The sequence below is a fragment of the Macaca fascicularis genome, chromosome 5 (assembly GCF_037993035.2).
Source record: "Macaca fascicularis isolate 582-1 chromosome 5, T2T-MFA8v1.1".
NCBI lineage: Eukaryota > Metazoa > Chordata > Mammalia > Primates > Cercopithecidae > Macaca > Macaca fascicularis.
This window is the reverse complement of record NC_088379.1, coordinates 5,270,346-5,284,032: the sequence shown is the minus strand read 5'-3', so window position 1 is coordinate 5,284,032 and position 13,687 is coordinate 5,270,346. Positions and strand designations below refer to the sequence as shown.

General features: G+C 48.2%; 1 protein-coding gene across 11 annotated transcripts in view; it reads right to left on the bottom strand.

Moving 5' to 3' along the window:
* The window catches only part of AFAP1 (actin filament associated protein 1), a 191,586-nt gene that overhangs the window by 25,337 nt on the left and 152,562 nt on the right, over positions 1-13,687 (bottom strand). For 4 of the 11 annotated variants that reach the window (XM_065544722.1, XM_065544721.1, XM_065544724.2 and 1 more), the window contains 3 exons: positions 8,329-8,446; positions 3,529-3,780; positions 692-806 (listed from right to left, as the gene is read on the bottom strand). In XM_065544722.1, coding sequence (XP_065400794.1) covers positions 692-806; positions 3,529-3,780; positions 8,329-8,446 — 485 coding nt within the window. Of the gene's footprint in view, positions 1-691; positions 807-3,528; positions 3,781-5,282; positions 7,075-8,328; positions 8,447-13,687 lie in introns of those variants that run through there. The other 7 variants (XM_074039357.1, XM_065544726.1, XM_074039359.1 and 4 more) reach the window with 4 other exon arrangements.

Sequence of the window (13,687 nt, the reverse complement as noted above, 5' to 3'; positions counted from 1 at the left end):
TGTGGAGTTTGAAAGCCTGGCACCCACTCTGGCTCTGTAATGTACCAGCTGTGAGCCCTCGGGAGAGCTGCTTACTCTCTTGGTTATTCTTTTCTCATTTCTATGATGGGGTAAAGGATAATGCCTATGCTTACAAAGTGGCTGTGTTTAGTAAACCGGATTGCATAAGAATGGCTTGCTGTGGACACAGGCACCGCAGGACTAACCATTCCTCAGAACTCCTCGTACTGCTCTGGTGCTTTGAGGTCCGTGTACTACCTCAGTTATCCCAGCTGCGCCAACTGCAGGAGCCACGTGTCTATGTCTGACAGAAAAAGATGCTGAGTTTAGAGTTTGCACGGCTTGTCAACCACAGATCAGGGACCAGAGTTGAGGTCTCCTGACCTGGAGTCCAGGGCTACCTGGAGCTGCAAGCAACTTGCACTCACAACTGCCTCCTATTTTAAAATGCTGAGTCAATCCCACAGGCAGCAAACCAATTCTGGGCTTCAATTTACAAGCACAGTCAGAAAAGCTGGGTTGAATTCGCCACTGTCCTTCCACGTGGCCGATGAGGAAGGATGACGGTGCCCATCGCTCCGTCTCTCCAGCTGACCCCAAGCTGGCACTCACTGGTGGGCAGGCTCAGACAGGCCCGGCTCCACCAAGTGCGCTTGAAGCCAGAATGCAAGACATCCAATGGTATACTTACTCGAAGCTGTCCTTTTCACACCAGCCGCAGGATCCGCTTTTTTTGGCTGACTGCTCAGAGTCTTCCCTTTTCCTGTGACCCCATTAGATGCCACGGGGGGCTTTTTACCCTTGAGCTGTTGAAATAAACATACAAGAACATGAAAAATAAACACACAGTCGAACAAATCTTGGTCTTTTTTTTTTTCCTGCAGTTGTTTCTTTCAGTCTCTGACTCTAAGTACTAGAGAAACTAGTATCGATGCGGAAAAAAATGAATGTGAAAGAAAACCAAGATGGTAGGCCGGGCACGGTGGCTCAAGCCTGTAATCCCAGCACTTTGGGAGGCCAAGACGGGCAGATCACGAGGTTAGGAGATCGAGACCATCCTGGCTAACACGGTGAAACCCCGTCTCTACTAAAAAATACCAAAAAAAAACTAGCTGGGCGAGGTGGCGGGCGCCTGTAGTCCCAGCTACTCGGGAGGCTGAGGCAGGAGAATGGCGTGAACCCGGGAGGCGGAGCTTGCAGTGAGCTGAGATCCGGCCACTGCATTCCAGCCTGGGCGACAGAGCCAGACTCCGTCTCAAAAAAAAAAAAAAAAAAAAGAAAACCAACATGGTTTCCAAACACTGGGCTGCTGGGATTCTGGGGAATGGCTAAGGAGGGTGTGGCAGAGGCTGTGTAGGATGTGCTCCGCTGGAATGCTGCGGAAGTGACCCCTGTCTACTGGCAGATCGCAAATGCTAACCAAGCTGGCACAGGCAGCTGTACCCCAGAGCACTCAGCTCAGAGGAGGAGTGTGTGTTTCTGAGGATCAACAGCTTTTATTTCAGTGGGATGCCTTTTAGGACAGGAGCACGACCCTGCAGTGTGAGTTCTGCTGCTCCAAGTGCTTTGACACTGAGTGACATCCTAATGGGGTAAGTGACCGCCTTCTTACTTGCTGATGGAGTCCGTGGAAGGAAGCAAAAGAAGCATAACACAGATGCAGCAGCAATAATAGGGAAACTAAACTTCCACTAACTACAGGTTTCTGAAACAGGGAAACAGTACTCTACCCCTGAGATTGATACAGGCCAACACGTTTTGCATTTTGCTGAAGTGACCTTACGTGTAGCTTAGTTGTGTGATTAACTCAGCACGACGGCAAAGGCTCACTCCAGCATCCACGCCCATGCTTTTTTCCATGATACGTTTCCTTCTGTTGCAGGCCTCGGTTTTTGGGAGGCAGAGAGATCTAGCTCCAAATTCTGGCTCTGTCATTTAGGAGATGTTGAGCAAGTTCTTTAAACTTTCTGAGCCCCCATTTGATCATTTAAAAATGTAAAGAGATATCTCCCCACAGGGTTCCTAAAAAGATCAGATGGTGTGCCATACACGGATGAAGCATATGGCACGTAAGTGCTCAGAAAAGTGCAAGGTCTCGCCAGTAAGCAATAGGCTCCCATTAAAATGACCAAATGAGGACAGGAAACCCAGAGGTCATGGAATTTAACTTGCAAAAGTGTTTCCTATTTCAACAAAAACAAAAGGGAGCAATAATAACAAAAACTCCACATGGGAACCACACATCGAATGATTCTCAACCCATGTGGGGACAATCCAAGTGGGCAAGATGGCCAACTGTGGCAGGGTTTACGACTCTAATGCCAATAAAAAGACAGGTAGAAACGTAGACAGATACACATTCACTTAATAAATACAACACATAACCTGCCAACTTTTTGGCGTTAAGTCCTCAAAAGAGGCCAACGGCTCCCCTACCCCTGCCCCCCAACTACACTTGGCTCAGGGCCCCTCAGACTCACTGAATGGGAATTCCCAGGGATGGGATCTGAACAACCATCATGAAAAATCAAAAACCAACACCAACCTGCGCATCTGACTTTTGATGAAGCCAACCTATTGGGAGTTAGTGTTCTCAGTCACTACTATCTACAATTCTACAATTTTATCTGGTTCATTATTTTATTAAGACTTTCCAAAGAATGGAGAAAAAAACAAAGACCTAAAACATACCCATCTGCTGTATGTTCATATTCTTACATATGGGCTTAGGTCTTTAGGCAAAGCATAAAAAATCCTTAGGTTAAACATGTATAAGCCGGGCACAGTGGCATGTGCCTGTTGTCCCAGCTACTTGGGAGGCCAAGGCAGGAGGATCACTTGAGCCCACAGTTCAAGTCCTGCCTGGGCAACATAGTGAGACTTCATCTTTTTTTTTTTTTTTTTAAAAAGGCCTAACACTACAAAATTACTCTGAAATGTTACTGTTTGCCATAAATACAGGGTGTGCAATGGACAACAGTTCAACATCATGGTTATTATTCAATGGTCATCAAAAGTCCTTATTATCATTGTCTAGTTTTGGAGAGTATACCTTTAGACTTGTCATGGAGAAACACTATCGTACTCTGAATAATCTATTTCATGTTTAAAGATCAAAAGCAATGACTACACAGAGTCAACCCTTCCTCATTACGTGTAATGGAAACATGCTAAAGAAACTGGCCGTTCAAGAATCTTCTGGAAGGTTTTACTACCCGTTTCTTTTAAATTCTCTTCCTTTAGTTGACATAATTCACAAAATTTCACTGGGGAATTTTCCAAGAACAGAAAGAGAGCCAGATGTGGGCAAAGAAACGCAGTGCTCAGATAAACCATGAGCTCGTTAGAAATATCTCATCAGTTCCTTGGTAGTCAGGCTGCAAATTATATTCTAGTTGAGGGAAAAAAAAAAAAAAAAACCATTACGCTTTGCCTTTGATGAGTCCCATTTACTACAAGCTGCAAAACTCTGTTGGAGCAATGTGACTTGAAGGTGGTTCTAGAATCTTACAGAAGAAGATGCCGTACCTGCGAGTTGAGCCCGAGAGACGCCCTCCCCACAGAAGAGGTATTAGTGACAGACTGAGCGGAGGCGGGGTATTTGTAATGGTTAGAGGACAGCTTGTCAGCAGACAGCCTAGAGGCCTTTCTGTCAGCAGAAGAGTAGCGGGCAAAGATTTGCGGAGGCGGCAAGTTATCGTACAGGCCTGCGTTATCATAAAGCACCTCTTCTCCCAAGCCTCTGCTGCAGGAAGCAGGAAAGCCGTCTTCCGGTTCCCACTGCAACACACACAGCTTTGTGGTTAGTGACTTAGACACAGAAAACAGCAGCTTTTAGCACAGTGAGATGTCATTCATTAATAGTATAGCATTTAGCATAGCATGGTACCCCAACATTCTGCACACAGATTGCAGTTGTTATCAACGAGGCATGCACCCCCCAACACACACACATACACAAACCCAACATAAGCCTGCAGACTGATTCAAAAGGACTGGACTTCTGAAGCCTTATGGAAAAATTTCTTTTTTTCCTTAAACCATTCCCAGAACCCTTGGATTATGAAGTTTTTGTTTTGTCCTGTCTTTTAAAGAGAAGAAGCAATGTTGATTTGGCATTTTCTTCTTTAGAGAACCTGGGGTTCAGAAATTCCCCTAGTGCAGGACGTGGATGTGAGGGGAGGAACGAGCACGGGACTAGGGTCCTGGTGCTCTGGGTCTATACGAAGACACACGAGGGCCAAGCGGAGCACTCGATGCTTTTCACAGCACTTCCCAAGTCCTGGGTGCTGACTTCATCTCACAGTCATCCGGGGATAGAGGGGGAAATGGAAGCAGAGACAGGCCCTAGAGCCGGTGAGTGGCAGAGTGGAGGGAAGGGCGCGCTCATCCCAGCACAGTACTGCGTCTAAGCCTCGCACTCCTTCTGGGGACATGAGACCATCTGCAGGCTCCTCCAAGCCCCTGTGCAGGAGTCAGTGACCCAAGTCCTACGGGAACTGTCAACACACACCCTCTGTCCCCTACTCTGTACTGAAGAAAGTGCCACAACCAACACAACCAAAACGGTCTGTGAAAAGAGAAATCAAATCCTCATAGAAAATTAGATGCTTCCAAATCTAACTGATACAATGGTATTATTTTAGCAGAAAATCTCTAACCAAGGACTAAAATAGTGACGTGCCACTGCATGGGACAGAGGAATCTGAGAACATGGACATTAAAGTGTTAACTCAAAAACTGATAACCACAGCCACGGCCTTTTCAGGGTTAAAGGTCTTTATTAATTGCCTGGCATGACAAGAAAGGCAATATTAATTCCTCTCTTATATTCATTTTACCCGGCTGAGTCTTCCTGCACAGTCCTTTCTGCCAGACGGTAATTACAACCTTTTGTTATAAAAATAGAAAAGACTTAAAATTCTGCAGTAGGAGTGTCTGTATTCCTCCGCAATCACTTCAATGTGTCTATTTTTGTGATCTAAAAATAACGGTCCCTGCAGATAAACTCGGATATGAGAGTTTCATAATGACGACCTAGCATATATTTGTCCAGAGTTATTAAAATGGTCTAGACGAGACTATCATTTTCCTAAAATATCAAAGATTAAGTCACATGGAAGACTCAGAAAAACACTTACAACGACCTCATAGAAGTTTCTAAAGTATGAGTGTACATACTTTCATCTCAGTCTAAGCATCATGGGGTAACACTGAATGGGTAAACGTGACTAAAGCTGAAACAGCGCTATGATCCTAGATATTAGGTCATAAAAATGAACTTTTTTTTTTTGAGACGCAGTCTTGCTCTGTTGCCCAGGTTACAGTGCAGTGGTGCAATCTCAGCTCACTACAGCCTCCACCTCCAAGGCTCAAGCGATTCTCCTGCCTCAGCCTCCTGAGCAGCTGGGATTACAGGCATCCACCACCATGCCCGGCTAATTTTTGTATTTTTAGTAGAGATGGGGTTTCACCATGTTGGCCAGGATGGTCTTGAACTCCTGGGCTCAAGCGATCTGCCCACCTCTGCCTCCCAAAGTGCTGGGATTACAGGCCTGAGCCATCACGCCTGGCTATAAATATGAACTTCTAAAAACCTAGAAATGAGGCCCTCCAAAAAGAGAAGAGCTGGTAACAGAGCCGAACACACAGAAAATAGTTTCAGGAAGGGCCTGAGCAGAGGAAGGCCTAATAAGCAAGGAAGCCACAAACATGTAAAGCATATTATGTCCTAAAGGCGGCTATCTCCAGCCCAGCAATACACACACACAAACAATTCCTACGTGCAGAGCCCTTTAGGAATGGCAGACCTTTGTTTCTACAACAGATTAAGCGGCGAATAACTTAAGGAACACTCGCTCCTGGGGCTGGCCTGTAGAGTGTCCTAACAGTCTGAAGACAACGTGCTGGGTGGAGCCGGACGATCACGTGCGTGGTTCCACAGGGTGACGACAGCATCCAGCTCACCGTCACAGGTTCGTGTGTAAGGCGTGCATGGAAGAAACGTCTCTGAGGAAAAGGCGTGTGAAAGGGTCTTTGGGTGGGACGGGCCAGACGTAGGCTCAGAGAAGTGGATGGTTCTCAGGATGCAGATGAGTGCAGTAACTGGAGTCTAAACCCAGTGATAAGACTGCTGTCAAGAGACGCTGGAGTGACACAGGGCAAATGGAGGCAGAAGAGCGGGTCCCACCTCAAGAAGGACTCAGAGGCCAGAATCGAGGGCAGGGACTAGCCTGAGAGCCCTACTTCACAGGGTACTGTGGTACCATCTTAAGCAGGAAGAACTTGCCACAAGACCTGCCCAGGGGTGAAGCGCTGTGGTGACTGGACACCCAGAGACACCCCAGGGAGGATTGGCTGAGGGGGAAAGGAGGAGATTCACTGGACCTGATACCCCTCTGCCTAAGATGGGGGGCTCTACTGGATGGACTCTGAAGCTAGGATGGGATCCAAAAGTGGCTCTTTTGCCCCATGCCACCCTATCCTAACATGGGACCTGTGAGCGGGCCCTGCCCTGCCCAGAGCCCAGGAAGCTCTCCCCGCTCCTATGTCTGTTTCCCTCCCAGGTCCACTCACTCCCACGAGACTCAGAGGCCCTTTCAGGACAAAGATAATCGCTTCGCCATTTCTTCTTCAACTGGCACAGTCTGGCCCCTGGGAGACACCCAGCCAATGAGGCAAGGGAGAGAGGACTGAGGAGGGAAGGGGGCAGACGAAGTGATGAAAAGATCCCTTTTTAGAATCAGATGGGGCCTCGCACAGCAAGGGCGGCCTCCCCCACAGGAACCCCAGGGCAGGTCCAGAGTGGCAGGAAGGAGGAGGCGGCCAATGGGAAGGCAATTGAGCCCCAGGGACACACCAAGTCCATCGTGGCTCCTGAGGGATGGGCCACCCGCTTCTGACCCCGGCCACGAGAACCTGCTTTCAGTTTGTTTATGCTCCTGAGCACTGGGGGTCCTCAGCCCCTCTCTTCCCTCAAGGAGGCTGTTGTCTCCTGGTTCCTGCTGTGGGGCAGCTATGAATTTACGGTGCCAGGGCTGATTGAGGACGTTCATCGGAATATCAGGGAAAAGACTGGAGAAGCAAAACAGTAAGAAAAAAGTCTGACATACCTTCCAAGGCTGGAAAACACAACAATAAATTTACTTTATGTCTACCTTTGAAAATTATCTTAACATAGATGCCAATTTCAAACCCTTCCAGTACTGGGAGACAAATGGCATAGTGGTTTCTCACAAGCCTCCTTCATTCATCCGCTAACTGTGAAGGCCTCATCTCTGAACGCCCAGGGCCGGGCACCGTGCCTGGATCAGACAGGATGCTCAACACGTGGTTGTGAGATGAGTAACAGGCAGACACCGTAGAACCAGCACCTGTTGATGAGGCCTGCTGATGACACATATGACACAACATGCTGAGAACAGACTTCAGAACTCCTAAGGCCAGGCACACCCTGGAGGCCAGTGTAACAGAAAGCTGTGACTGAAGATTCCTGCATGGATAGATGGACATATGGATATACAGATAGCGCTGTGCCGGGAGCCAGGAGCCTGGCCGCTCCAAATCCACCCCAAGGGAAGCTGTCGAATTTGTAATGTGATCATTCCTCTATGTTATCATTTCCTTCCTGAGGGGATTTCTCAGCATTTTAATCCCATCGGGAAATAACTATTCATCGATAACTTAAACTGTGTTATGTTTTGATTTAACAAGTTATCCAAGTATTACTCTAACATGCTCTCCTTTAGTCAACATTTTAGTGGGCTGACACGTTTAATTAGTGACAGTGACATTAAGCCAGGCACAGTGGCTCATGTCTGTAATCCCAGCACTTTGAAAGTCTGAGGTGGGAGGATCACTTGAGCCCAGGAGTTCAAGACTGGCCTGGCCAATATAGGGAGATCCCGTCTCTACTAAAAACCAACAAATGAGTGGGATGTGGTGGTGTGCACCTATGGTCCCAGGTACTTGGGAGGCTGGGGTAGGAGGATCGATTGAACTCGGGAGGTTGAGCTATAGTGAGTTGTGACTGCACCACTGCACTCCAGCCTGGGCAACAGATGAGGACCCTACCTCAACACCAACAGGAAAATGACAGTGACATTAAATGACAAACTGTCTACTAGTCTCAAACTATCCACTTGTCCAAATGCAGATTCAGATGAACAGCATGTCAGAAACCAGGAGAACAGAGATGAGATGGAGTCTCCTTGCTTCAGAGCATTAAAAAGCTGACCTTATTCAGATCTGAAACCAGGGGAACTGAAGCATAGAATTTTCACAGCTGTCTAACAAAACCAACCATTACTCCAGCCAAAGGGCACTCACCGAGCCGTTGATGCAGGGGACGTCGTCGTAATGAAGCGCCGTCCCGCTGGGGTGGGCATAGCCGTTGGAGGTGCCCCCCAGATATGGGTTAGCAGATATAACACGCCTGTTCATGAAACTGAAAGAAAGGAAATGCGTTAAAATCCATAACCTGACCACCTTTTACTCCAACGAGTCAGGTCTTTAATGAGTTCTGACTTTATTCCCAAGGCTATGTCAGAGGTCACAGGGGCAGAGAATACTAGACAGAATATAGGCGGAAATGAGAAGATGCGTTGGAAGGACTGTCCTATAAAATTAGGACGGCACATAATTTGCAGAACTGCGGCACAGAACGCCAATAACCAATGCTAGGTACACACAGCAAAGCCTGCAAATAACAGGTGTTCAGAAATACCAAGCGTTTTGATTATCATCCGTCTCTCACAGTGGCCAGCTCCTCTCACAGCCTGTGTTCATAATAATGCTTTACTGGAACATACGCCTCTTTCACAAGTGTGTTACTTCCAAGAGGACAACATGGCCTGCAGAGCTGAAAGTTACTGTCTGGTTTTTCTTGGAAAAAGTTCATGGATCCCTGTTCTATAAGCTTTCTGGGACACTCATTCAACAAGTATTTATGGAGTTCTTAGTACTCAGTCAGCACCACTGCCACCCCACACATCTTCACCTCTTCCCTGAAATTTCCTCAACTTCCGAGAGCCACTGACAGCGGCCTGAGAAATCCTTTAGAAGGTGTCCTGTTGTGGCATAATAAATATATATTTTGGTCTTTGTCCCAAGTTCCTGGTCAAGGCTCCTAAAACTCTCGGAATTTCCTACATGAAGAGCAGGATGAGGGTTGGTTGCCAGAGAAATCAACCCTGTGATTAGGGCTGGAACTTTCCATAAAAACCCAAAAGAATAGGGTTCCCAGAACTTCTGGGCTGTGTGCATGCGGCGGTGCTGGGAGTGTGGTGTGCCCAGCGAGGGCACGGGAGCGCTGTGCCCCACATGCCTTGCCTGGCACACCTCTTCCCTCACTGCTTCTGAGCTGTGTCCTTTTACAGTAAACTGCTAATTCAGTAAACAAGCTCCTCCTATGTTCTGTGAGAGTTCTAGCAATCACTGAACTGGAGGGGAGGGGTCGTGGGAACCTCCAACTCACATCCCACTGGTCAGATGCACAGGTGACATCCTGGACCTGTGACTGGCATCTGAAGTGGAGTCAGCTTTGTGGACTGGGCCCTGCACTGGTAGGGCCTGACGCTGCCTCCTGGAAGACCACTGAGGGTTGAGTTCGTGTATTAGGACACCCAGCTGCTGCCCACAGAACCCTAGAGAAGTGCTTGGCGTGGGAAAGACCTGCCCATCTAGTGGCCAGGGGTGAGGCCAACAGTGTGAAGCCTGTGGTGAGGGAACGGCTCACTCCCCTTTAAGGAGGGCAGGCCGGGCCACGCCAGCCTCCGCCCAACACCCCCAGGGGCTTCTGAAGTCGCAAGGTGCTGCCCAGGGCCGCGGGGCTCCGAGGGACTGGGTTCCTGCTCCCTCACTGCGCGGTGATTTCCTGCGCTCCGTCAGTCTCCTGGGTGCCCCGGCACTCCCCTGGCTCTTTCAGCTTCCCCAGCCCCTCTGCCTGCCAAACTCCTCTCCTGACACCCCTCGCACCCGGGTCTCCGCGTGGGTGTGGGTGCTGCCCCCCAGGAGGCGGCCCGCCCCGCAGCCCCACAGCGGCCTCTCCCTCCCCTCCGGGCCCAGGACCACTGCCCTGCATCTGCGTCCTGCCTGCTCTCCCCTCTGGAGGGCTGGCCTCAGGAGCACGGGGACCACGCGGGCACACGCAGGTGCAGGTGCAAGGGCAGGGGCAGGGGCAGGGGCAGGGGCAGGGGCAGGGGCAGGTGCAGGGGCAGGGGCAGGGGCAGGGGCAGGTGCAGGTGCCTAGAGGCTCGGCCGGCTTCCGAAGCCACGGGTCAGGACTAACAATGTAAATCCCAGGGAAGGGACCACCCCAACAGCATTTCCTGCTAGTAGGGGTATTTCATAGGATCCTGGGCTTCTGTGATCACCAGATGAAGAAAACACAGGGTAGGTGAAAACTGGGGAAAGAAACACAGGGGCAAGTGAAGCCTGCCTCTTTGATAAGAAGTCCGGCAGCATAGCCTCAGGAGCGGCGGGAGGAACTGGGCTTGGGGATCTGGGCTGGGCTTCAGCAGCGCGGGCCGCGGAAATGGCTCCGCACAGAGCGCGCGTGTGCCCCCTGCTGGGGAGGGACGCCATGCGCGGCTTGCTGCCTGGACACATTCTTCAATTATAATTTAAAAACTTTCTCCTTTGCTTATAAAAAATTAATATAATTATACTAAACTTAAAATACATACAGGTATATGTCGGAAAATAAGATGAATAAGAAGGGCCGGGCGGGGTGGCTCAAGCCTGTAATCCCAGCACTTTGGGAGGCCGAGACGGGCGGATCACGAGGTCAGGAGATCGAGACCATCCTGGCTAACACAATGAAACCCCGTCTCCACTAAAAATACAAAAAAATTAGCCGGGCGTGGTGGCGGCGCCTGTAGTCCCAGCTACTCGGGAGGCTGAGGCAGGAGAATGGCGGGAACCCGGGAGGCGGAGCTTGCAGTGAGCCGAGATCGCGCCACTGCACTCCAGCCTGGGCGACAGAGCGAGACTCCGCCTCAAAAAAAAAAAAAAAAAAAAAAAAAAAAAAAAGATGAATAAGAAGAAAACATACAAGAAGGAAAGGCACAGCAAAACTTGAACATTTGTTTCGCAGTAATAGATTTTGATTTTTAAAAATACATATTTAAGGTTTTCCAATTAAATGCCTCATGGGAGGGCTTTTGGGGAGACAGTGCTATGTATGCTTTCTGTCAGTGAGAGGCAGTAAATGGAGGAATGAATAAAGCCCGGCCACGGGGACCACCCCCTCCCCTGTGCCCTGGGTCGTACTGCCTTGAGTCCTTCTCCTTCCAACAGCAGGCACGTCTCTCATGGGCTTGCATCTTCGGTTTCGAGCATGTGCCCTGCACTCGCCCTGCTGCAGCAGGGACAAAGGATGGAGTCAGAACAGAGGTTCTGGTGGCTCCACTCCTGCTTCTGTGCTGGGAAGAGTCACTGCAGGAGGCCTCTGACGGGCTCACCTGTCAGGAACTGGGAGCACGGGGATTATGGGTCATAGACACACAGAATGTCCTAGGTGGAGGAGGCCTCAGCCAGGAGCTCGTCACCCTTCACCCCATAGAGAGGGACCTGGCCCAGTGAGGACAACTCCGCCCGGCCCCCAAGAGGGCAGGGCCTGGGGACCCGACTAAACACGAGGCCTCCGTCTTCCGCTGGGTGTCTCTGCACAACAGGATTTGCAGCCAAAGATAGAAGTGGAAATGAAGTAAGAGGCCACATGCCACTTGTTACACCAAAACCAGGAGACAGTCATGGGGAGCTATTTCACAATAACCTCCAGGGACGCAGAGGAAAGGGTGGCCAAGAGGACAGCCTCCCATCCGTGCATCTCCCCACGCTCTGCTCTCCACACCAGTCCCTGCTTTCCATCCTCTTCATCCTCACCACCCCATCCGTGCATCTCCCCATGCTCCGCACCAACCCCTGCTTTCCATCCTCTTCATCCTCACCACTGCTTCCTGAGGGGCTCCCAGCTGAGTGTGACTTGAAGAGAGTTTCAGGAAAACTCTGGAGTATTTTCCTGTGTTATATAATCTATGTACCTCATTGTAAATAGGTTTTCAGGAAAATACGTTTTCATTGTTTACCATTACTAAAGTTCCTAAATATCCTATTTTTCTTGGGAGAATCTCCATTATTATCTTACACTTTCCTCTTTTCAAAATATATTACTGCCGTCTCTTCCTCAGTCACACACAATGCACAAAGAATTCTCCTAAGAACCTTGAAAAGATTCATTAACTGGCTGCCAGTTTATATAAAAGCAAAACATTTAATCTTAGAATATTCATCACACTGGCAAGCAACCATATTTTGAACACTGCTTCCTTGTCACATCTCATCTCTCTTAACTGTTACAGGAATGTTTGGCTAGAAAACTTGAAAATAAGCTTTGTTGCTAACTGACACCTCCTATAAAGACTTTAATGAGGTAGAAAAGATGCCTGCAGCCATAAATTCATTACATGCATATTTTTAATAAATATTTTTAGTATTATAATCTACATTCCTTTCTCAAAAATGTGACCTTGCCACATTTGGTTTAGATTAATACTCTCGTCATTTATAGAGTAAAGGCCAAGTTGTATTCTAGGGCAACTATTTTAATTCAGGGTTTCTCTTAAATGTGGTTATTGGTTTGCTGATTATACTTGCAATTACATGTGGCCGTAGGATAGGTTTTTATGGAAATTTAGTATCTTCCAAATAAATATAGTGAACATCCATAACCACTTTTATGTCAGTCTAGTTGGGCAGATTTTGCAAAACTAGATTTAAGGATATTATACTCTTTAAAAAACTTTAAATGTGCTTTATTTACTGCATAGTACTTAACAAATAGAATCATTATAATTTATCCACATTTTGCTGATTAGAAAGAATATAATTAAACAATAACGAGTATAAATAGAACGGTAAGTACTAGACTACGTCTATCCCGATTTCCACACAAAAGGACAGTGGTGAGACCAGTCTGCACTGTAGAAACCCTCCAGTGTTACTGGGGATTTCATGGACAATCTGTGCAAGACTAATTCCACTTGTCAGGGCTATTGACCTTAGTTGGGTGTATGTAACATGTGGTTTGAGTCCTAAAATGGGCCAAGTTATCTTCACTTTGAGAACTATTTCTTAGCCCCAGAATGTCCTAGCTAAGCATTAAATGAACGTCCATTCACCACTGAAGACACAAAGGAAGACTGCTCCAATTCCCCATAGAGAGCACTTGTGTGGAAAAACTAGATGGTGGTGTTCACATTAAACAGGCACGACACAACAGCACAGGCATCTGAGCCCATCTTCTCCACACTTGAAAGGTCGCGTCATCTCAGCACTGGCGGGTCCGCCAGCAGCTGTCTCTGTTTCTCCTCACTTGCTGATGATGGAATTCATGACCAGCTTTGTTTTCATTCGCTCCCTCACCCCAGTCCCCACTCTCTAAGGAGGAGAGAAACATATGCAGCCGTCAAGGGGTCAAAGACGCCGGAGCTGCAAGTTTCAGAGATTAAGTCGCCCACCCTCTCCATGTTCTACAGAAGACAGCAGAGGTACTAACAGGTAACGAATGGCTTGTCCAAATTGTTCTAATTAGTAAATACCAAAGCAGGACCCAAGCCAAGATGCCCTACCTACTACTTGCTGTATTTGAAATGAAAACCTGAGAAATGTGTTCATTGTTATTCAC